Here is a 25,356-nt window from a genome sequence, read left to right on the forward strand (position 1 = left end):
ATTTATGCAAATGTATTCAAATTTGAAATGTAAATTAATTCTTTTTTTCCCCAGCCCCTAACACAGTGGCAGAAAGATGATGTGGCCCTCCTGCTGAAAAGTTTGGACACCCCTGCTTTAGAGGATGGCTTAAAATCTTCACTTGGCAAGGAGGCAAACTAATATAACGAATAAAAAAAGATTTTAGCATGAAAACCTACAAAGGTTCTACCCAAAGTTTCAACACATGGGGTACAATTTCTATCCCCAGAAATCTTTCCAACCCCAGAACTGGTATTTACCTGGGTTGAAGAAATCAGATCTCTTAAGCACCCTCAGGTAAGTAGCAAGATTTGTTACTCTATTGACAGGGCAAAATAGTCTTGGCGGTCAATATTTATCTCGCTCCCCAACAAACAAACGTCTGTATTAATAAGACTTGGGCTGACTTGGAACAGTATGTTGAAGAATTAATCTTAGATAATCTGGCAGGTAACGTTCTTTTGGGGCAGATTCTAACACCTGTACTGGCTCAAATTGACATCTCTCAAAAGAGAATGCCGATAGGCATGTGGTGGACCAGGGCGACAAACAAATTAACTTGCACTTTCCATGTCTTTCTAAAGAGTGTAAAGCAAGCTTTGCTGGTTCTTAACTGCTAGCTATTGCTAAAAGATTCAACCTCAGTATTCTGAATGGGGCCATGCCTGGGCATCACCCAGGGGAATTTACTTTTATAGCATGAGCAAGGTGTAGCACTATTGATTACATCTTGGTCTGCAATGATTTACTTCCCTGGGTGGAAAGCCTTCAAGTATTCCCTGATTTAGATAGTGACCATCTACCCCTTTTACTGAGGTTGGCTTTGTCATCCCAATCTGTTCACTTCTCAGATCTGTGCCTAACATCTATTAAGCCCTCAAAACATGAGGGATGTTGTGTTAAGTGTACATCCTGGCTTGATCAAAAGGCAAAGGCTTTTCTGTAGGATGAGAATATGGTAGCATGTTGAATAATGTGCCATTATGAATAATTCTGGGGGAAACAATTTCTTGTCCCCATATGAATAAATTATCTAGAGACTGAAATCTTTACTGGCACTGGAGCCCAGTTCACAAGTTAATTAAGTGCGAAGGTACTCCAAAAGGTGGATCGACCTGCAATGATGCAACTTTGCATTCCTTCTTTCTACTTCTGTTAAGTCAATTATTACTCAATTTGCCGATTATCTTTATGTTGCAGAGATGCAAAGTTAAATCTGCTGTTCCTCACAGAGCTGTTAATATATGAGCTGTGGAAACCCCCTTGTCAGGGGCAGGCAATTTCTGTTCTTTCTTTGCTTACTTGTATTTATGTCTATGCCTAATAAAGGTTAATGATGAAGATGACAGGGCAAAGGGGAGGCAAAGATAAGTAAGCATGAACAGTCCAAATTGTTGACTCTGGACAGGAAATGCTGCAGTCTCGGGGCCCAATCCTATCCAATTTTCCAGTGCTGGTGCAGCTGTGCCAATGGGGCGTGCACTGCATCCTGTGGTGGGGAGGGAGTCACAGAGGCCTCCTCAAGGTCTGGGAACACTTGTTCCCTTACCTCGGGGCTGTATTGCGGTTGCCCTGGTGCTGGAAAGTTGGATAGGATTGGGCCCTCAGTTGTCCTGGTCACCTCAGCAATCAATCTAACCACAAGCCTAGATACAAATGGGTGAATGACCCATTTGGTTATTATTATTATTAACAGTATTTATATACCGCTTTTCAACTAAAAGTTCACAAAGCGGTTTACAGAGAAAAATAAAATAACTAATGGCTCCCTGTCCCAAAAGGGCTCACAATCTAAAAAGATGCAAAAAGAACACCAGCAGACAGCCACTCGAATAGACACTGCTGGGGTGAGGTGGGCCAGTTACTCTCCCCCTGCTAATTAAAAGAGGAGCATCCACTTGAAAAAGTGCCTCTTACCCAATTAGCAGGGGGCTACCTGGTTGGCAACCTTCAGTCTCGAAGGGTACTCTGCACATGCCTGATCTCGTCTGATCTTGGAAGCTAAGCAGGGTCAGGCCTGGTTAGTACTTGGATGGGAGACCGCCTGGGAATACCGGGTGCTGTAGGCTTATACCATAGTCTTTCGAGACTGAAGGTTGTCAACCAACCAACCATGACCCATTTGTATCTACACTGGATGACAGTGATGGTGAGCTAATGCATAAATCAAGAAACACACTGGTGGTCACAGAAATGAAATGACATCACTAATATTTATTCATTCTCTTAAATACAAATCTGCAAATGTCAGAGAGGCTTCCGCACAGTCCTAGAAGCGCAGGGACTCAGGCTCAGAGCATTTGCCCCATTCAAAAAGCACTAGGTCTCCTGCTATTGGAAAAGTTAGGAGGGTTCTTTATTTTAAAATTTTTTTTAAACTTATATAAACTTTAATTTATTTAATTGATTTACTGAGTTGATTTTTTCATTTGGGGGCGTTAAAATTTTTCCTGCTTGATGATGGTACTTCTGGCCACAACATCACTTCCAGGTTAAAGACATCACTTCAGGTGGGTCCCGACAGGTCATCATTCTAAAAAGCGGGTCCCAATGCTAAGAAGTTTGAGAGCCACTGTACTACAGTATACAAGAAGACTCTTCAAAATTACACTTTGCTACTGCATTTTTCCCTTGACTGTGAACCAACAAACACTCTTAATGCAAGTACAGGGAGAACTATAAATGGAAGCAAGGGCTTCTTTGAAGTTTCTACCATAGTCACTTGCACTAAGAGTGAAACTGCTTCCTTGTTTAGAACATTTAAAAGCTAAGAGGTTGCAACCTCAGCAGCTCAAACATCTCAAAGAACCCCTATTATTATCCTCTATTATTTTTATTTTAGCCTCAGGGACACCTGGAAGTGCCCAAGTATGTCCATATATTTTAATGGTAATTGTTCACTTTACTTTTTTGGATGCTCCAAATTCATTTTACTATTGCACTGATGCTGAGTAGAAGTTACTAAAGGGACATGTTAGCCCCTCATATCTGAAACCAGTATGAAAACAAGCCTAAGTTGTCCACAAGGTATTTACACTTGGATTTTTTTTTTGTGATTGTCAGTTTAAGCCCTACAAAAATGGTTCCCAGACTTTTTAGCATGGAAACATACGAGCAGACCCACTGGATCAGGCCATAGGCCAATCTACTCCAGCTTCCTATAACTCACAGAGGCCCACCAAATGCGCCAGGGGGCACATGAGACAACAAGAGACCTGCATCCTGGTGCCTCCCTTGCATCTGCCATTCTGACACCCTTTTTAAAATGGCACTCTATCACAGCCATTTTCAACTACTGTGCCATGGCACACTGATGTGAATGGTCTGCAAGTGTGCCACTCAATGAAATGGTCTGCTAGTGACACGCAATGAAAGTGTGGACCCAATGTGCAAAAGCAGTGAGGAAGGCCAATTCTATGCTTGGGATCATTAGAAAAGGTATTGAGAACAAAACGGCTAATATTATAATGCCATTGTACAACTCGATGGTAAGGCTACACCTGGAGTATCGCGTTCAGTTCTGGTTGCCACATCTAAAAAAGGACATAGTAGAGAAGGAAAAGGTGCAAAAGAGAGCAAGGGAGGCTGCAATCCTAACCACACTTTCCTGAGAGTAAGTTCCACTGAACAAAGTAGGACTTACTTCTGAGTAGACCTGGTTAGGATTGTGTCCTGAGATGATTACTGGGCTGGGGCACCTTCCTTATGAGGAAAAGCTACAGTGTTTGGGACTCTTCAGCCTAGAAAAGAGGCGCCTGAGGGGGGACGTGACTGAGACATACAAAATTATGCATGGGAAGGATAAAGTGGATAGAGAGATGCTCTTTACACTCTCACATTACATCAGAACCAGGGGACATCCACTAAAATTGAGTATTGGGAGGGTTAGGACAGACAGAAGAAAATATTTTACTCAGTGTGCGGTTGGTCTGTGGAACTCCTTGACACAGGATGTGGTGACAGCATCTGGCCTGGATGCCTTTAAAAGGGGATTGGACAAGTTTCTGGAGAAAAAAATCCATTACGGGTTACAAGCCATGATGTGTATGTGCGACCTCCTGATTTTAGAAATGGGCTATGTCAGATGCAAGGGAGGGCACCAGGATGCAAGTCTCTTGTTATCTGGTGTGCTCTCTGGGGCATTTGGTGGGCTGCTATGAGATACAGGAAGCTGGACTAGATGAGCCTATGGCCTGATCCAGTGGGGCTGTTCTTATGTTCTTACCTGGGAGCAAGTCCCATTGAGTTCAGCAAGGCTTACTTCTGAGTAGACATGCCTAGGATGGGGCTGTGAGTTCAACGGGACCTACCTCCAGGTAAGTGTGCCTAGGAGTGTAATCCTCCCTCTGTCCTGTGCAAGGCACTCAGCAGCCCCCACACCTTCCCCCACCCCCTGGAAGCCCCACCTGCAGCCCCAGGCCGGGAAGGGCTTCACTCCCCCCGGAGGACCCTCCACGCCCGGTAGGCGCCTCAATGCTGGAGCTGAAGCTCCGTCCACCGCGAAAAGTCCCCCAACCGCAGCACTCACCTTGCCCTCCACACAAGAAACCCATCTCCAAGCAACCGCCTCTTCCGACTCCAGGGTCTCACCAAGCCGACCCAAAAGAGAACCGCGCCACACACGGAAAGCGGATCAGCCAATCAGAGCGCCGGCTCCTGCTCGTCTTTGCATGCTGGGAATTGTAGTTTCCGTCCCCAAAAGACTACACAGGTTGGACTGAGCCTTGATAGGACTATCACAAGGACCCTGCCCTGAGCCTGGCAAAGTCATCAGGCGCTGCTTCTGCTTCTGCGTCACGTTTTGGGGGCTAAGGCTACAGTCCTAGCCACACTTTCCTGGGGGTCAGTCCCATTGACTATACTGGGATGCACTTCTGAGTAGACATGCACAGGATTGCACTGTAAGGCTGCAATCCTATACATGCTTAACTTGTCTGTCCTATTTTCCTAAGACCAGATGTCCTATTTCTCCAGAACATGTCCTCTTTTTTAGCCTCATGTCCTGGAAAAGAACTTAAATATCCTCCCTGTGAGCAGGCAGTGCAGAGCCTTCTTGGAATTAACAAAGTATTTGTAATATAGTCTTAAATGTAATAATAAGTAATATAGTGTTTAAATTAACCACGTGAAATCAGCATACGAGGGTTTTTAGCTTCTGTTTTGTCGTGTCCTACATTTTTCTTGGATGTCCTACATTTTGGGGGTGCCTGGTTCTCTTTTGCGCTTATGATATCTGGTCACCCTGATCCTGTGGCAGGGAGTTCCACAGACTAATGACCTCTTCCTAAATGCATTTGGCCCAATGATTTGGGCAAATAGAAGTGCATTGGAAGTGGACTAAACCTGTGGAAACGCAGCCCTGGATAGGCTGAGATTGAGGGCACAATCCTAACCTGGTCTACTCAGAAGTAAGTCCTATTTTGTTCAATGGGACTTACTCTCAGGAAAGTATGGTTAGGATTGCAGCCTTAGTTTCCTAACAGTAGTTTGTTTGAGGTATTTAGTACCTCCGGCCGGCAGGTGGCGCTGTAGAGTTTTCTTCCTGCTTAGGACAGAGAATATTCTATAAGTTCGAAGTCTTCTCGGTTGAGAGACTCTGGAGGCGAGAGGCGGAGCTAGGGCTTGACAGGCATCGGTTTCTACCAATAACTGTGAGCCAACCTCTGCGGAAGCAGCCAATGAGGCGCCGGGAAGCGCGAGGGGCGGGTAGCAGAGCAGGCAGCGGTTGAAGAGGAGGTCAGTGGGCGTGGCGGCCGTGAGGGAGCTGAAGGGCGGAGGCGGGCGGAAACGGGGAGGGGGCGGGGCTTGGCGGCGGAGGCCCCTGAGGTGCGAAGGGCGACTGACTGACTGGCCGACGCGGGAGGAGGGGCTGGGCCGGACCGGACCGGACGGGCGAGGGGCTGCGGTGGTTCGGGCTCCTCGCCTCAGGAGCTGCGCGGGTGAGTCCCAGGGGAGGCTGCGCTGAGGGGGGCGGGTGGGGCTCGTCGAGGGAGGGTTCGGGGCTGGCGCTGAGGGGCGGCCGAGCCTCCCGCGCGCCTCGGAGGCAGCGCGGGGTGGCCGAGCCCGTGAGGGACCGGGAATGCGGGCGGGCATCCCCTGGAGCAGTCGGGGGGTCTCTGCCACTCCCAGAGCTGCGTGAGTGCAGCCTGGACCGGCCTCTCCCTCCCAGACTCCGGCTCGCTTCCTCATCCAGCTCGGTGTGTCAGAGGACCGTGGCGGGCATCCCCTGGAGCGGCGGAGGGAACCTCGGTGGGGAGCAGCCAGCACCCACCCACCCAAGAGCTGTTCTCTCCCTCCCTCCCTCCCTCCCTAGCCTGGCTCAGCCCCTCGTCCAGCCTGGTAGGTCTGTTCCTCCACCAGTGGTACGGGCACCCCGGTGGTGTTTGAGGTGCTGCCTGGTGGAGCCCCTGCAGTGAGACCAGGAACATCACACGACAAACAGTGGTAGGAGCCTTGGCTCTCTCTCCCTCTCTCAGGCCCTGGCTCAGCCCCTCATCCAGCCAGGTAGATCAGGGTTTCTCCACCAGTGGGACTTGAACTGGTGTCTGTGGGACTCACTGGACACCTGCCACCCAGCAGCAAGACCAGGAACATCACACAACAAATAAAGTCTCTCCCCCTCCCCAGTCCAGCCAGGTAGATCAGTGTTTCTCAACCAGTGAACCACCAGTGGGACTTGAGATGGTGTCTGGTGGGACTCACTGGACCCCTGCACACATACCACCTAGCAGCGAGACCAGGAACGTGACACAACAAATAGCAGTAGGAGGGTTGGCTCAGTGGGCAAAGCTCCAAAGCATGCTTTTTGGTCACAGAAGAAGCCCTCTTGCCCATCCTGAGCCTCGTACTGGTGCCGCTGCCACCCTCCAAGAGCTTTTTCCATGAGGAAAGTAATGGCTTCTGCAATATTAATCAATACTGTTTCTTCTGTTTTCTTAGCAGATTGGCAGCACTTTCTCTTGCTGAACTTTATCTTCCCCATACACAGTTCAGGCAGAACTGTTATGTGGAACTCTTCCTAAAAAGAGGTAGTGTAAACAGGACAGACCAAAAAATCAATTATTTAATACATATAGGTCAGTTCTTCATGAGCTTATTTTCTACAATTAGAAGACAGACACACAGCACCATAGTACCTGCCTTTAAGTTATCAAACCATTTCAAGCTACAAACATACTAAGGCTTTCATGGCTGGATAATTTGAAATGCTTAATTTGAAAAAAAATAATTTGAAATGTTTTTCAAGTCTAAGCCACGGATTATTGCACATTGTGTAGGGACTAGTCCCAATGTTCCGCTTTCAGCTGTGGAAAGTATCTTTTCATCAAGCTTGCTTATGATTGTCAAGTTATCCTCTTTATGAAGATACAGTTGATCAGATGTGGTAGTTCAATTTGAAGGGAAGGTCCTAAAAGCTGTTGATGTACGTAAAACTAATTGTCAGGATTATATTTTGAATGAGCTGTAAAGATTCCTCAGGATATTCAACACACAGTGGCTTCCAGGGGATTTCCAAACTTCCGTCTATGCTGTGTAGCCAGAATTGATGGTTTTTTCAAATACAGAGTTCTTCACTACCTAATGATCTGTTAATGTGTATCTCTTGTCCTATCATTCCACTACTACATCCACCCCCAAATTGTCTCTTGGCTATCTTCTTCCCAGTAATTATTTTTCTTACTGTTCATTTCTGCCCACACTTTCCAGTGTGCCATTTCCTCTTCCTGTTTTTCCATCCTCTGCTGTGTCTTGCAACAATGTCACTACTTGATCTGTTCCAACCCCTTTCTTTTAGTTTTCCTTTCACTTCCACTCAGGTTCACTGTATGTAGATGACAGCTCTCCCTGCACATGGCACTCCTTGACTGAATCATAGCCCATGTGATAGTGTCCCAACCAAAGAGCAATTTCCCATTGTCCCCTAATCAATTTTTTCTAATTTACTAATTTTTCAATTTCTAATATAAAAAATTCTATTTTTTCAAGTGTTGATTGCTCTTCACTCCATTGATGGTCCTTAAGTGCTCAAACTACAGATCCTGACAACCTGTATATTCCATGCAATAGCAGATTTTTTGAGAAAGAAATACAACATTACTTATGACGTGAAGGAAACCCTGTTCTGGTAATCGCCTTATAGTCTCTAAGGCAGTGATTTTCAGCTTTTTTTTGGTCTCATGGCACATTGACAAGGTACTAAAATTCAAGGCATGCCATCAGGTTTTTTTTACAATTGACAAGGCACACCATGCTGCCAGTGGGGGACTTGTATCCCCCAATGACCTTACTAATAAATGAGCTTTCCCAAATTCCTGTGGCACACCTGCAGACCGTTCGCAGCACACTGGTTGAAAATGGCTGTTCTAAGATAATCAGGAAATTATAAGGCTGCCATAAGCAATCACACCTTAGTGTTACATTATTATTCACTCACTTCATGCCCCACACATAGCACTAGCAATTTGGATGCTGACACATAAATAGCTGTTTGCTACATTAGTTGTTATCCATGTGTTCGTCTACCTGCTCTTGCGCATTGTGTCTGTGTCAGTACTGGAAAGTTGGATAGGAGTGGGCCCTCAGTATTGCTTATCTTATTTCATTGATTTATTTTTAAGAATATATATTGCTTCTCAACAAAGTAGTTCATAAAGCAGTTTATATAGCAAAACAAATGGTTCTGTGTACTAGCAGGCTCACATTCTAGGTGCAGAAGAGACACCACTGGAAAAGAAGCTATGCTGAAGTGAAGAGCGGCAGTTGTCCTCTTATATTTAGTGGGGGAGAGCAACAGTTTAAAAGGTGTCTCTTTGTTCAGTAGATGTTATTTACTCTAAAACATTTTTGAGCCATAAGGTCTACCTAACACATCCACATTGGTGTTCCAACCAGCCAGTTATCAACCAGACCTTGATAACTGCTTTCTAAGATTATATAGATCTAAAAGTATTTTCCAAAATAGCTTTATTGGATTCTTCAGAGATAGTGGCAAAGCAATACAGTCATACCTCTTATTATATAGCTTCTTTTAGCACTGATTCATCACACCACTCTTTGTCCTGGTGTGATTAATGGCCATTCTAACCAATTGGAGCAGTGCATTTCTCACCTTATACTTTAATCATACCGCTGTTTGTTAAGAAACTTCTCGTAACCTTTATATCTCTCATTTTGTCTCAACAGCTGCTTTCTCTCTAGTTCCTTATGTCTGTCTGTATGCTAATCTTTTTTTAAACCTTCAGGCCCATATACTATTTAACATTTGTTTCTTGTGTAGCTTCTTGGATGTGGAACTTCCTTCTCTTAACTTTTCAACGTCACTCCATTGTTTCACTAAGAGGTGATTGAAAAAGTGGCTTTTCTTTTTTGATATACTACTTGACTTTTGTTTTATTCTTTTCCTACTTATAGCTGGTGGTTTGTATTATTTAGATCGATGTTTCTCAAACTGTGGCTCGGGACCCACTAGGTGGGTCGCGAGCCAATTTCAGGAGGTGCCCCATTCATTTCAATATTTTATTTTTAATATATTAGACTTGATGCTACCATGGTATGTCACTGCATTTGGGGAGATGTTACGTACCTGTATTCTTAACAAGCTACTATGTATATTCTTTTAACAATGCTAGTAAATGGGACTTATTCCTGGGTAAGTGTGGGTAGGATTGCAGCCTAGGATTGTTAAAAATTTTCCCTGCTTGATGACGTCGGTTCTGGTCATGACATCACTTCTGGTGGGTCCTGACAGATTCTCATTCTAAAACGTTGGTCCCAGTGCTAAATGTGTGAGAACTAATTTAGATTTAGATTGATTTAGATGCCTTCTTCCTTCTACTTCGTTCCAGCTAGTGTAAAATTCACCCTTCCTTCAGTTCCTGTCATTTGTTTCTAGTGTTTGAATCTGCATGCAGAACCTTGCTCCTTACTTTTATATAGTGTCTAGTGCATAATAGATAATCTTTATAATCGATGCATAGTCTTTCATCATCCTAGCTTGCGTATAAATATGTGAAGGGCCATGTACCAACTTTCATTTGTGCACCTGGTTCTTCCCTCCCCATTATTTTCCTGTAGCCATTCATGATTGCTGAAAAGTTTTTCTTAAAGGTTGGAATGACTGCTGGAACAGGATTGAAAGAAATATGAAGGACTGAAGTTGGAAAGGAAAATTAGCACCCTTTCCTTTACAAGCAGAAGTGTTTTCTGTTCATGGATAGCTCTGTTACTGACCTCTCATTACTATTACAGCTGTCATGGGGGGGGGGGAATAGGTAAGGGTTGGCACTAGTCTCATGCCCATTAGATGGCCAGTCTCTGAACCCTCAATACTGGTGGCAGTGCTAGCACTCAGTGAACCATCATGGAGTGACCAGGACAAGGCTTTGCTCCTGGGTGCTCCAGCATTCTGGTGTTAGCACTGATGGTGTTAATACTTGATTTCTTTACCCACTCTGCCAGAGATCTCCAGCAGCTCATGGATTGTTTTAGCAAGGCCTGCCAAGATTTTGGACTGACAATCAGCCTGAAGAAAACACAGGTCATGGTTCAGGATGTGGACTCACCTCCCTGCATTACAATCTCTGCGCATGAACTGGAGGTTGTCCATGACTTTGTGTACCTTGGCTCAACGATCTCCGACACTCTTTCTCTCGATACCGAGCTAAACAAGCGCATCAGTAAAGCAGCTACCACTTTTCCAGACTCACAAAGAGAGTCTGGTCCAACAAGAAGCTGATGGAACATACCAAGATCCAGATCTACAGAGCTTGCGTCCTGAGTACACTTCTGTACTGCAGCGAGTCATGGACTCTTCGCTCACAACAGGAGAGGAAACTGGACACTTTCCACATGCGCTGCCTCCGTTGCATCCTCGGCATCACCTGGCAGGACAAAGTTCCAAACAACATAGTCCTGGAACGAGCTGGAATCCCTAGCATGTATACACTGCTGAAACAGAGACGCCTGCGTTGGCTTGGTCATGTTGTGAGAATGGATGATGGCTGGATCCCAAAGGATCTCTTCTATGGTGAACTCATGCAAGGAAAGCGCCCTACAGGTAGACCACAGCTGCGATACAAGGACATCTGCAAGAGGGATCTGAAGGCCTTAGGAGTGGACCTCAACAGGTGGGAAACCCTGGCCTCTGAGCGGCCCGCTTGGAGGCAGGCTGTGCAGCATGGCCTTTCCCAGTTTGAAGAGACACTTGGCCAACAGTCTGAGGCAAAGAAGGAAGGCCCATAGCCAGGGAGACAGACCAGGGACAGACTGCACTTGCTCCCAGTGTGGAAGGGATTGTCACTCCCAAATCGACCTTTTCAGCCACACTAGACGCTGTGCCAGAACCACCATTCAGAGCGCGATACCATAGTCTTTCGAGACTGAAGGTTGCCAACGGGTAGTTTTGGTATTAAGCTCTTCAGGTATATAGAAAGAGTTCAACAGTCTGTTGTGTTGTCATTGCTGCTTTAGGTTGCTAGCCATGGTACAGGTTGTCTTAAGAAAATGTACTAACACTTTATAGCAGGGGTGTCCACAGTTTTTGGCAGGAGGGCCACATCATCTCTCTGACACTGTGTTGGGGGCCAGGAAAAAAAAGAATTAATTTACATTTAAAATTTGAATACATTTGCATAAATGAATATATTAAAGATGAACTTATATGAATGAATGAAGGACTTGCAATAGATCAAGGCCTTGTACAAAGCAAGTCTGGCCTTTCCTTCACTGCCACTGCTGCGTCACAGATGTAAAACAGCAAGCAGTGGAGGGAGCCCTCATCCCACAGCTCATGCAAGATGTCATGCTGAGAGCAGTTGCGTCAGGCCAGTGTGGGCTCCAACTAATCTCCGGAGGGCCAGAGCCTCATTGGAGACTGGGGGCTTCCTGAGGGTCGCATTAAGAGGTCTCAAGGGCCGCAAGTGGCCCCAGGGCCGGGGGTTTGGGCACGCCTGCTTTATAGTGTCAAATTTCTTTATGCTGTAATTCATACGCATACTGCATATAGTGCACGCAAACAGTTGCTTGACCCAGTTAATTAAATTAGTTAATAAATTAGACCAGAGGTGTCCAAACTTTTGGGCAGGAGGGCCACATCATCTCTCTGACACTGTGTTGGGGGTCAGGAAAAAAATTAATTTGCATTTCAAAATTGGATAAATTTACATAAATAAATACATTAGAGATGGAACTTATATGAACGAATGAAGGTCTTGCAATAGCTCAGGGCCTATAAAAGGCCTTGCACAAAGTGAGGCTGGCCTTGCCATTGCTGTATCACAGACATGAAACAGCAAGCAGTGGAGGGAGCCCTCGTCCCTTAGCTCACACAAGAGGTTGAACAGTTGGCCATCACGCTTAGAGCAGTTGCATCAAACCAGCACAGGCTCCAGCAAGTCTCCGAAGGGCTAGAGCTCATTGGAGACTGGGGGCTCCCAGCGGGCCAGATTGGGAGTCCTCGAGGGCCACAAGCAGCCGCAGGGCTGGGGTTTGGGCATCCCTGAATTAGACTAAGTGATCGACATGTTCCCCAATGATGGCTGTACACCACTGATATAATTGACTAAGGGATCTGCAGCCCTCAACCAACATGTGAGCCACATATCTCTTCACCTGCTTCCCTTACAAGTTCAAGTGTTGTAGGATTTTTACCATAAAGTATGTATGAATTAAAGCTCATTAAAGCATGAATACAATTTTTAGACATCCTGTATATTGCACGGTTGTTTATATTGGTTGGCAGTCAATAGCTTATACCAGTGGTTCTCAAACATTTAGCACCGGAACCCACTTTTTACAATGAGAATCTGTCAGGACCCACCAGAAGTGATGTCATGACTGGAAGTGACAAAATCAAGCAGGAAAATTTTTAACAATCCTAGGCTGCAACCCTACCCACACTTACCCAGGAGTAAGTCCCATGGACTATCATTGTTAAAAGAATATACATAGTAGCTTGTTAAAAGCACAGGTCTATAACATTTCCCCAAATGCAAGTTACATGTCATGGTAGCTTCAAGCCTAATACAGTATATTAAAAATAAAATATTGAACTTGAATGGGACCCACTTGAAATTAGCTTGCAACCCACCTAGTGGGTCTGGATCCACAGTTTGAGAAACACTGGTTTATACACTACACTGACATGCATATTGTTTTGTTTGTTTGTAGTATTCCACTGCCTTGTATATTTTTCATTTTGGTTATCAGTCATTTATGACTCAATTCGTTATTGGACAATTGTGAGACTGTAGTTTGGCAAGTTGGTACTGTTTATATGCATTCTCTTACAGTATTATAGAGACTGCACCACTTCAGATAATTGGGGTCTTGTTTTGTTTTAGGAGCAAGAAAAAGTTGTTTGAGAAACAAGGAAGTATGTGGTCACTAATGACATATTTACACAAGAAGCTTGTTGGTGCTTCAGGAAGTTGGTATTTCTGTTACTAGGCATAGTTTGGACAGCTTCATAGTTTAAAGTCACAAGTTGGTTCAGGGAGTTTCCCTTTTATAGAAGCTCCTCTACTTAAGAACAGGTTCCAAGGATCTGTAAGTTGTTTTGTTTTTAACCAGCATTGCTGTCATTGATAGTGAACATGTTGTGAAATATGACAAAAAAATGTATTTATGGTACTCTGTATTGTGCCCTGTACTTGAAAAGTGGACTAACGGAGCTTACTGGAATACATTATGGAATGAGCGCTAAAGTCATCAATGAACATATGACCAGGCATGTTTATATCCTAGACGTTCTTAAGTAGGGGAACTTCTGTATATACAATGTCAATTGGAAAAAATAACATGTCTTGTTTAAAAATATAACTTTGTCCTATGTGTCTTTAAGATAGGTGCAGGTAAGTAGAGTTTGACTGCTTTAGATATCCTTTGTTGTTTTTGGCCAGAGATCTTTTTGCAAAAAGAAATACAGTATGTCAAAGTATAAAATGCAAGTAATCAAGCATTGGTTCATACAGACTTGTAATACATGTCAGTTACAGTCATCCCCTGCACAATTGACTACAGGTAGACCCTCCTTATTCAGGGTTTCTGTTCCTGGAACCCGCTCAAATACCGAATTTCGCGTGAAACCAAGTTAGGCAAAATTTGGGGTCCATCCAGCTCTGAACATGACTTGAGGCTTCTTCTACTCACGTCCGGAGCTGTTCTGAGGCCCGTGGAGGCCATGCACAGTCTCAGAATGGCCTCCGGAGGTCCTAGAAGGGCACTTCCGGTGTTCAGGCAAAAACTGGAAGTGCCTCTCTAGGACCTCCAGAGAGGCTTCTCTTTGGTTCATGGAGGCTGCGTGTTGCTTCCACAGGCATTAGAAGATGGGGCCAAGTCTGGCTCCACACAGATCCTGGGGACCCGCATTGAGCCAGATTTGCGATAGAAATTCTGCAAATAAAGAGGCTCCACCTGTACTACCTCTATATTTTTCAAAATCTTAAGAGCACTGGCAAACAGGGCTATAATCTGACAAAAGTGGTTTTTTTAAGGCAAGAAACTGATTCTGAGGATTGTTGTATAAAGGTCAATGAGGAATTTAACATAAAGTCTTCTAGTTCAGGGCTGCCCTTTGGAGCTTAAATTAAAACTTTGGGACTTAAATTCTGCAATACCTTTCTCTCTTACCTTGATAGGCAGCATCCAATATACTCAAAGGCAATTTTGTGAAAAGTTTTTGAGGTATACAGATGTTAAGTCTGTATTGTCTACTTGTTTAAAACAATGGTGCACATGTAGACATAACTGAATTTAAGTTCTCTCTTGCAGCAGCCTTACTTACACTTATTTTTCTTTATCTAATGGGAAACTGAGTTTAGTCCATGAGAGGCTGCATTGTACAATGGGCAATACAGTGTATCTGGTTCTCAGTAGGTGATCAATTTTTCAGTTGAATCGGACATTTCTGTGGTCTCCTAATAAAATTTTGATCAGCTCAGTTCAGATAGATGCCTGTAGGAACTACAAAGTGAAATCAGTTGTATAACAGTTTAACTCCCTTAGCTTCCTGAAAAAATTCTGAATGTTTGCAATGCAGCTTTGTAAATATTGCATTTATGTGAATTTAGTAGAAGGGTTCCCTGGCTAGGAGCACTTTTTCAAGTAAAACAATGAGCATACTGATACCGTGGCCTTCAAACAATTTTTCTTGCTGCTTATTTAGGAAGCTGATAAGAGGAGACAGGATGAGATGCCAAGTAATGCTTTTGTTTGGGCTTCCATTTTCTTAGTGCAAAGTATTAGTTTTTCTGCTGTAAGAAAATTCTAGATATAATCATGAGTGCGGTATTATACGGATAATGGTGTGATTGGCTTTCCAACTATTGTGCTACTAAGCATTTGCATTCTATTTTACTTTTGATAAAGTTTTAAGCTGAACCGGCTTTGTCTGGTTTGCCAATTTTAACATTTCCTGGAGAAGCTGGCTCTTGTGTCGGAAATCCATCCCCTGGTTACTTCCAGTCAAGATTATTGCAATGCTCTCTGTGTAGTGCAGTCTTTAAATGGCCTGGAAAATTCAGTTGGTGCAAAATGCTGCCAGGCTTTTTGCTAAATGTCTTGGGAGTAAAATAGTTCAGAAACCATTTTCTGAAGTGAGTGTTTGAATCGTGTACCTAACTCCTGTTAAAATTGTGTGTAAAACCATGGGGAAAACAGGGCAGGTGTTCAGAGCTGAAATAACTACTGCTGGTGGTATCCCACAATCTTAATAGATAGTAAACTCATGGAGTGTGTTGTCATTCTGTTAAAACACACTGATGATCCATATTTGCCAAATCAGATGTAGAAGAACATCTAATTCATCTTCGTTAGATTATGGTAAATGAAACTGAAAACTCATTTTGCATAAAAAATATTGATGCAAGTCTAAATACTGGCCCCGAATGCTTGAAGGCAGTGTGAGATTTTCTGTTTTTATTTAACTAGAAATGTATTTGAGAAGTAGAAGTGCTATGTACAAAGGAGGCTTTACATTTCTCTGTCTTTTTTTTGATAGGAAGATGACTTGTTTTTTTTCCTCATTCACTTTTGATTTATTGGTTATGCTGAAGAGGTAAAGTATTGTTTGGGTATTAGAAACCAAAGTTCCAGTGAGAAATTTTTTTTACTTTAAGGAGTAATTTGAGGAGTACATTTAAGAAAGAGGGTCACCGGACTCTAGAGGAAAATAAGTCTACCTCAGATGTAGCATGAACTATACTTTTCGGCACTAGTTTCCTCCTGTTTTTGTCTCTTCTCCACTCAGTCATTGTCCCTGGTCTGTGTTTGGCTAATCAGCTCTTAGAGCATGCTGTGAGAACTGGTGACCAAATTTTAATCAGGCTCAGGTTCTTTCTACAGTGCAACAATACCATACTAGAGTGTATAGAGAGGCCACTGAAATACCATACTAGAATGTATAGAGAAGCCATTGAAATTCAAAAACCTAAAAACAATATGAACAAAAAAGAAAAGACTCTCAATATAAGTAATACCTGGCTTCCAGCACTCAAATATACTAGAATATAAAGATTTGAGGAGAAATCTATATAGGAAGTGTTAATGAACAGACAAAGAGTGTTAGTACGTCTTTAAAAATTCAAGCAGGAGCTGGCAGTTAAGCTGGTGGCCAGCTAACAGATGATACAAATTCTTTTAAACCCCTGAAGATGCTTTCCACAGATCAAAGTGAAATGTTGGGACTAGATCCTACAGTGTGTTTTAATCCCTGGCTTAAAGACTTGAGCAGCATTTTAAATTATGTTGCAACTCTTACGTTACTGTACTTTAAAGTTTTGCTTGTCCAAACTATTAGGTGTGAGTGATCTTCTTCCCTTTTCCCCATTGTTTTTAGCTTCCTCATCTTTCTGTGCAGTAGTTCATTGTATTTAATACTGTGCTTTTCAACTGATATTTCATGATATGATGGGCAGTATTTGACCCTGTAGATCCTACATGTATGCGAAGTATCACTGCTGCCATGGGGTCTGTGCAGCACTGTTCTGCTAGACCTGGCCCCACTGGGAGATGATTGAAGCAGCATTGTGCCAGCAATAGGGTGTATCTGGGCCCTGGCAGGTTGAACAAGGAGGGCCCAAAGCAGAGACCAGGCAGCAGCAACTAGAGATGCCTTTCCTTTGTTTCAGAAATGACTGTAGTGAACCACCCTCCCACACATAACAGCTGTCCTGGGAGGAAGCTGTACTTGCAAGAAAAAAATACAGAAGCCCTGACTTAATAGTTTGTCAACAGTACAGGATCCTGCAGATCAGCAGCTCCACCCTTTCTTCATGAGATTACTTCTGCATCCTGATTCCTATCCCCTTCTGACTGAAGCAGGCATTTATTCCAGGGTTGCTTGCCTGTCAGTTCCCTGGTGTGAAATTTTATTGAAGTGTGATGGGGGGTGGGGACAGTTAATTACATTAGCTTGATATTAGTAGCCCAAGAGAAGTGTCATTGCAGTGCAAATACTTCTGAAAGTATTTCAGAAGCCCAAGTATAGGGAAATAACATTTGAATGAAATCTGATTTAAAATATGTGTACACAATTGTGGTGTGTTATTTATTTAAAGAAGTTGTCATTGTAACACTTGTATTTTCTGCACCTGTTGATAACTTTGTATGAATTGTGGTATAAGAATTAAGATTAATATTTGCAGTCAGTATTAAGGATGAAGTAAGTTGGAGTTATTTTTCAGGATGCCAAATCAGCAATTGTGAGAGGGTTTATATGCTAAAGCAGGGGTGTCCAAAGTTTTTGGCAGAAGGGCCACATCATCTCTCTGACACTGTGTTGGGGGCTGGGGGAAAAAATAATTAATTTACATTTAAAATTTGAATATTCAGTCAGGATTCTGCCACTGTAAAAGATGCATTTTTTTTTTTTGTTACAGAAGAAATCCCATGTTTATGTATGGTCAAATACCAGGAATAAGTGTTCATCATGACTGAGCTGACACCTGAAGAAATTCAGCTGCGGGCCCATCAGGTTACAGATGAGGTAAATACCTCTGAAAGTAGAGCATTGATTTCCCCTATGCTTATTGAGTGGAAAACATGCCTCAGATTGATGAAAACTAGGATGCTTGAAACTACTCAAAATAAAGAGATTGGCTCCTCGAAAGTGCTTTTATGCTACTGAAAAAGCTTATTTTGAAACTTTACATTTAGAAAGTGAGCATACTGCCAAGCAAGAAGAATGCTGTAACCAACTTACCTAGCTCCAGATACAGGGATATACCACTTGTTGCTGTGTAGTGGTTTGAGAGTTGTACCTGGAGGATCCAAGTTCAAATCTCTCTGCTCAGGCATGAAGCTTCCAGGGTGACCTTAGGCCTGACACTATCAGCCTTACCTTCCTCACAGGATTGTTGTGAGGGCTAGAGGAGAGAAGGAGCTCTGTACACTACCCTGAGCTCCTTGGAGGAAGGGCAGTATGAAAATGTGAAAAATTGTAGCATGATTTTAAAATGTCCTTAAAGACTGTATACCTGAGAAGAAATCTCTTTTTATTTTTAGTCACTGGAAAGTACAAGAAGGATTCTTGGCTTGGCCATTGAGGTAAGGAAGTGGAGTGCGGGGGGAGAGATTACAAATTGTTAATTCTTGCAGTCACTTTGCAATTTTAAAAAGCATACCTGGGTCTCTGGGTCTTTTATAGAAGAGCTCTATGGGTGCATTTGAAACTGTGTAGGAACCTAACAATACCCCTTGTCTGGACAACTTTTTGCAGTTCAACACTTGCTTATACAATGTAGCAGATAAACAAGCCAGCTGGAAGGTGCAGCTTGATTTTGCAGTATACCTGATGGTGCAACACAACTTGTCTTGAGCCGCCTTGAGTCCCTCCAGGGAGTAAGGCAGGGTAGAAATAAAGTTAATAATAATCTCTTGCTATTGTAAGCTTTGAATTGTCTCATGTTTACCAAGAGTCATAAAAATATGTGAGGCAGTAAGGTTGCAGCTGTCCTTTCATATTTAAGACTGCTGTAAATAGTACAACATTCTTGAGCTGTTGGGTACTTGCATCCATATTGTGAATCTTTTGTAGTATTTTGGTCATATTTTTACATGTTGTGTTAGTGCTCTTTATTGTTTCACTTAATTATGTACTTGGGAGTCTGTTTTTGTAGTTTGAGCTCTTGTATCCAAACCTGTTTTGTATTTCCTATTAATGAAGTCTCTTTTCCTTACAGTCCCAAGATACAGGAATCAAAACGATCACCATGCTAGATGAACAAGGGGGTGAGTCTTGCATGTGTGGTGTAGAATGGTGTGAAGGCTTGGATAATCTGAAGTATTCATCTTATGGGTTAGTATTTGTTGACAAGTAATCAGATCTGGAACACATGACTAATGAATAGAGGTGTTTGAAAACCATAATTGTTTTACTCAGAAGCTCATTGTGTTCAGTAAGACTTGGGTTGTAATCCTATCTTACTCACAGGAAACAACCACCTCTAATAAAGAATTCAAGAGGTGGGCACAGATATTCACATTCATGTCAGAATGCCAGATGCAAGGGTGGGCACCAGGATGCAGGTCTCTTGTTATCTGGTGTGCTCCCTGGGGCATTTGGTGGGCCACTGTGAGATACAGAAAGCTGGACTAGATGGGCCTATGGCCTGATCCAGTGGGGCTGTTCTTATGTTATGTTCATGCCAATGGGTTTGAAAAATGTTGTACTTTCATGAACTCCAAAACTGTTTATGTATTTTGTTCTCCCCACCCCCACCAAAAAGTAATCTTTTGCAAGCATTTTGAATACAAAGTTCCAAACAGAAATACTTTGTGTCTTGTAGCATGTAAGGTATCTAAGAAATTTTTTTCTTTTAGAACAGCTAAACCGTATAGAAGAAGGCATGGACCAGATAAACAAAGACATGAGAGAAGCTGAGAAGAACTTGACAGAGCTCAACAAGTGCTGTGGTCTCTGTGTCTGTCCTTGCAATAGGTTAGTTAGTTAAAAGCTGGTTTGTTCTTTTTTCAAGAAGAAAAGCCAGCCCTTTGGGAAATCATTTAGAAGCTTACAAGTTGGAAGAATTTCACTGGAGTGCTCCAGGATAGGCCTGGTGTGTCAAACATAAGGCCTGAGGGCTAAATATGACCTTCGGGAACTCTTTATCTGACCTGTGTGATAATTGGACTCTCCCAGCACTACCATCGGCTAATGTCAGCTGCTGAGCTGCACTTTCTGCCGATGCTTCAGCAGAAACAGCACTGCTGAAAGGGCAGCCAGTGTGATAATTGAGCTCTCCCATATCTTGAAAATAAGATCAAGATATGCATATAAGCTGTCATTTGCAGCTAATGAGTTCTTGGGTGAGAAAAAAGTGCTTTTTTTGGTCATCATCTGCTTAATGATATCAGTTCCTGCTTAATGACATTACTTCCAGCCTTCAGCAAGTACAATGAATGCTATTTGACCTGATGTATGAAACGAGTTTGAGATTCCTATCCTTTTCAGTATCTTTTTCAGTACTGGGGAGAGATAATACAAGTTGTCCCTTGTTATCCAGTGGGGTTCTGTTTCAGAACCCCTAGTGGATAAAAAAAATCTGTGGAAAAATAGATTTAAAGACGCACTTCCAGGTTTCTTGTCTCTCCATTGCTCCTTATAAGGTCGTGCCTTGACATCCTCAGGCATTTGATTCTGGGACTGCCTGCTGATACCATAAAATGTGTTAAATAAAAGCAGTTTAAAAAATTAAAAAGTGTGTTCCTTTACAATTGTGGTTTAAAAACAGCTTTTCTTACTGTTGTAGAGAAGTAGTCAGCAATTAGAAATGCAAAGGACCCCATGCCTTTGCCTGGCTCAGCTGAAGAATGGAATGATCGTTGGCATGACTGTCTCTCTACAAAAATAAGAAAAGCTGTTTCTTAAAACTGATTTTTAAAGAGATATATTTTTCCCCTTCTCCAGAGATCAGCACATTCCTTCTCATTGGCAGTGGCCATTTGTGTTGAGTCAAATCCATATATAAAAAATCTGTGTATAACCTGTACACAGATGTTCGACAGAGGTTGAACCTGTATAACTATAGTAGTACAACTTGTTTGAAACTAGTAGTTTGGGGGGGGGGAAGGAATCATATCAGCTTGCATGGCATTTTTCAATTAGCTTTAATGATTTGAAAATGTATATTAATCATTGTTTTTTAAATAACTCCTGGTGCTTGGCAAATATTTTTTTCAATTAATGACTAGCAGCAAGAAATTTATACATGCAAGTACTATGAATGTTAAGGAAAAGGTGTGATAAGTATCTGTTCTTCCTCTTACTATCATAGTCTCACTGTTTCTTACAGGGAATTCTTAGTTTGAGGGTTTTTGTGGGAGTTCCATATATGTGGTGAATTTTTACTTTGGAGGTGAATATGGACTTGGAATCAAATGCGTTAAAGAAAATTATAGTTCAGTCAAATGAAGGAGGAACAGTATGATTTCAAGAGACAAAAATTAATGAAATTCCTTCCTTTATAGTTAATCAGGCTACATTGTGGTGTTGCTTTCTTTTTCTAGTCCTGGGATGGCCCAAGTGGGTGGGATATAGCACTCAAATTATTTCTTTTTCTTCTCCTTCTGTTTGAAGCTGCTTTTTACTAGTCACAGGTACAATCCCAGTTGTACTTTAAAATAGCCTGTTTGCTAACAACTATTTATCTGGTTGCTAGTCTTACTGTTCACTCTTTTCTCATTCTCTTTCTAACCACCCCACTTTACCTTGCTTATTAAAATGAAGATTTAACACCAGAGGTTGGAATCGATTAACTGATCAAAGTGGACATTAGGAAAAGGGCAGTCTTATGAAGCAGCCTGTACTGTTAACCAGCTATCAGAAGGTGATGTTCTAACTGGGTGCATGTTTGCATGTGCATGCTTTTTTTAACATGCAAGCAATCTTGTGATGGTCTATAGTTGTATTGTACATGTGTCATATTGTTTGTAGATTGTTACGATATTCTGTCCTGATTTGAACCAGAGGTGTAGTATCCCCAAAACTACAACTATTTGATATTTGGCTAGGCCTACTGTACAGTTGGGAAGTGTTTGGGGCGTATTTCAAAAAATGGCATGGTGCAGGCTTGTCAATCAAATGTAGCATAAGTAAATTTGGAATTGCAAAGCTCCATTTGTAATGAAAGTTAATGTTTCATATAGGCACCATTCTGCTACAAGTGTAAAACCTTACTAATGATGAGTCAAATGTGATGCAGAGGTAGAATTTGGTCATTCACTAGTGGAATTTCTGAGTATACTGATATTCTGTTGGTCTGTCCCCCAAATGTCACTACTGGGGAATACACTGTATGTTCTGAACTTCTTCAGATCAGTGTAACTTATCTTTCTGATAGCTGTTCACTTTACCTTCTTTAATATGGCAGCCACTGGTGGCAATATTAAGTCTAATCTTCATAATTATTTTTTTGAACTTCATAACATTAGAATCTTTTTACTTTCTTGTATAGGATCACTTCTAATGTAAAATCATGCTGCTTAACATCACTTTGGATACAAACATCTTAGTTTGAATACAACAAACAAGCATTTGAAAATGTGTATCATAAAGATACATGCTTGGTGTCTTTGATATAATTATGTGTGATTTTGTCTCTTTCTTGCAGGACAAAGAACTTTGAATCTAGCAAGTCATACAAGTCAGCATGGGGTGATGGTGTAGAGAATTCAGCAGATCATGTAGTGTCTAAACAACCAGGCCGTGTAGTAGGGTATCAACAACAAACCTCAGGAGGAACAACTGGAGGCTACATCACTCAGTAAGATGCTTCATCTCCTCCTTCTTCCTATGGACTCTATGAGAATTAACATTTTGTTCTGAAACAATAATGGGTTCATTTGAATAGTTTGAGAAGCCCATTACCAACCCAAGTCACTCTGAGGAACTATTAATAAACTTTCCAGTCATAGTACACATAAGAATTTGATTCTAGGCTTTAGACCAGGGCGGTCCAACTTTTGGCACCTGGGGGGGGGCAGCATGACCCTTGCATGACCCAGGCTGTGCCAACCCAGAAGTAATTGACAGTGATATGGTGATGTCACCACCAATTACTTCCACATTCTGAGCCAGCCAACTCATTCAGCCAACTCATTCAGCAGGCTCAGAACACAAGGAGTTGAAGTGGATGTGGCGAGGCTTTTCCATCTCCCTGCCACACCGTTCCAGCTTCTTCTCCAAAGGAGAAACTGGAACGGTGCAGCAGAGAGACTGAAAAACTTTTGGAGGGGGCTGTGGCTGGGCTTTCAGGGGCTGATAAAAGGGCCTCTGCTTGTGGGCCTCGCAGTGGATCACCTTTCACCCAAAATTTTGTCAAACTGTAGAACTGAAATGATTTTGACAATATGGGGTGTTGAAAGAAAAAGGAACTCTGATTTCTTATTATAGGCTTTTCCTTATACCTTCAACAGTGTAACAAATGATGCCAGAGAAGATGAGATGGAGGAAAACTTAACTCAAGTGGGAAACATCTTGGGAAATCTGAAGCACATGGCTCTGGATATGGGCAATGAGATTGATTCACAAAACAAGCAGATAGACCGGATAAACGAGAAGGTAAGAAGCATCTCTGCCCTGTTGCTTCTATCTTGGTGGACATTGTCTCAAAATGGGCAATTTAACATTGCATTGGTTCACAGTTGTAGGCTGTGACAACAGGCCCTACCCCGATGCATGCATAAAACAACTGCTGTGCACCCCTTCCAGTCCTGACTTTGTGGCAAGTGCCTTTGGTTGTGGTCATTGTCTTTCTGTCTCTTTGCCTCTCTAGTAAGTTCTGGGCCAGCTCTTAAAGGAATTATGAAACTGTATGATTCAAATATTTTCATCCTTCTAGTTTACTAGCAATCTTCACTGTATTTTCTATTCCAGGCTGACACCAACAAAGAACGTATTGACCAAGCCAATCTAAAAGCCAAAAAACTCATCAACTAATAACCTCCTGCCAGTCCTTTTATCCAACTGAAATGTCCATTTTCAGCATACAAAACTTCCTCAGCTTCCAAAGAAGAAGAGTAGCAGGGTTAGGACAACAAAGCAAGACATATATCATAAGGCTTCTTTCCATGTGTACAGACTCTGTATCTGTGAATGCCATATAACAAATTCAGCTTTTTTTTACCCCTTTTCATACACCCTCAGGGCTGCTTTTTCTGGCTTTGAAACTTTTCATGGTCACTTCTCCCCTCCTTTCTTTCTTTTTTAATAGCTGGTTGATAGTCTGAAGCAACACCTGAACAAAAGAGGATGAACTTGGTGGATTTTAATTACCTTGCTTAATGTTGCATGTCATCACTAAAATGGTGGATTAGTTTATGAAAATCACTGTTTTTTAAATTAAGCTGCCCAAAGTTTTACAAGATGCTTTATTTCACCAGTAAACCTTAAACAATATAGGGAGATGGTAGAAATTTTTATTACGCAGTCATGGAAATGTGGTTCAGTGACTACTACTTTTGGTATGGGACTTTAAAGCATGTTGATATACAAAATAAAAAGTATACTACTCTCTAATCTATAAGCTGTAGCAATTTTCATCTGGATGTGGAGATGTAATCAAATTGCTACGAATTGTTTATAATTGGTGTAAGCAACTTGATCTCAGATCCTGGGAGGCGGGGTTATTCTCCATTTTTTCCAGTCCCCTCTGATTTTTCTAGAGGGACATCATGGTGATTTGGGGGGGGGGGATAAGGAAAATTCACATAGCTTTGAAATCGTTGGTCTCTGGATTCATTTTTTTAAGCATTCTCTGAAGGACTTTGCAAGGGACTGAGTAGAGCACTTCTCATGAGTAGGGTTCTGTCACAATACATGACTTGTTTGAAAATCAGCATTTTTTCATTTTAAAAAAGTGTGCTCCCTTGACACAGTTACTCATATTGCTGGAAAAAGATCTTTGTGTAAGCATTAAGTGTCTGATCAAAGTTAAATATAGCGCTTTAGGCAGATCAAAAATTATTTTGTAATGATTTGTTAAAGAAATCCACTCTTCCCTTCAGTCAGTACAATCTGAATATTGAAAAGCATTTTGGTATTTACAATATTGTAGGTTTTCTGGGTATATATCAGAAGTAGGGCACTAAGCAATGAGAACTAAAGCTGTTCTATTGAACTAAAGTTCTATTGAATGAGCTACTGCTGCTGGATAAAACTGGGTTTTAAAACTTGTGTTGGGTACATGACTAGACAGTGCATGGTGATTTTTCTTGGGAAGTTGTCATTACAAAATATAGTTGTCATCTTTCTGGAACATGTGTATTTCTGCTTCAAGACTGTATTAAATATGTGATGTTTAAATCAGTAGTACTTGTCACTGCTTATATTTTTGTTTG

General features: G+C 42.2%; 2 protein-coding genes across 3 annotated transcripts in view; one reads left to right on the forward strand and one right to left on the reverse strand.

The window, feature by feature from the left end:
• Window positions 1-4,627, reverse strand: part of ZNF106 (zinc finger protein 106) — a 73,635-nt gene extending 69,008 nt beyond the window's left edge. Inside the window, exon 1 of the mRNA XM_066630987.1 lies at window positions 4,550-4,627. The gene's annotated coding sequence lies outside the window, so the exon portion shown is untranslated. The remainder of the gene's footprint in view (window positions 1-4,549) is intronic.
• Window positions 4,628-5,828: 1,201 nt separating this feature from the next.
• SNAP23 (synaptosome associated protein 23) lies at window positions 5,829-25,327 on the forward strand. 2 transcript variants are annotated; one of them, XM_066631061.1, is made up of 8 exons: window positions 5,829-5,960; window positions 17,898-18,004; window positions 18,523-18,564; window positions 19,200-19,248; window positions 19,840-19,957; window positions 22,629-22,781; window positions 23,434-23,578; window positions 23,894-25,327. In XM_066631061.1, exons 2-8 carry the CDS (start codon window positions 17,948-17,950, stop codon window positions 23,954-23,956), a joined length of 627 nt encoding a protein of 208 aa, XP_066487158.1. In that variant the 5' UTR covers window positions 5,829-5,960; window positions 17,898-17,947; the 3' UTR covers window positions 23,957-25,327. The 2 variants fall into 2 exon arrangements, with proteins under 2 accessions (XP_066487158.1, XP_066487168.1); XM_066631071.1 differs by having other exon boundaries at window positions 17,901-18,004.
• Window positions 25,328-25,356: the final 29 nt, after the last annotated feature.

This window comes from Tiliqua scincoides, chromosome 1 (genome assembly GCF_035046505.1).
Source record: "Tiliqua scincoides isolate rTilSci1 chromosome 1, rTilSci1.hap2, whole genome shotgun sequence".
NCBI lineage: Eukaryota > Metazoa > Chordata > Lepidosauria > Squamata > Scincidae > Tiliqua > Tiliqua scincoides.

Bases quoted from the DNA above. Each gene is read 5' to 3' on its own strand.
- SNAP23 (XM_066631061.1), top strand. From the start codon at position 17,948: ATGACTGAGCTGACACCTGAAGAAATTCAGCTGCGGGCCCATCAGGTT. The intron at 18,565-19,199 runs GTAAGGAAGTGG...TTTTCCTTACAG, and splicing joins TTCTTGGCTTGGCCATTGAG to TCCCAAGATACAGGAATCAA. The intron at 22,782-23,433 runs GTAAGATGCTTC...TACCTTCAACAG, and splicing joins ACTGGAGGCTACATCACTCA to TGTAACAAATGATGCCAGAG.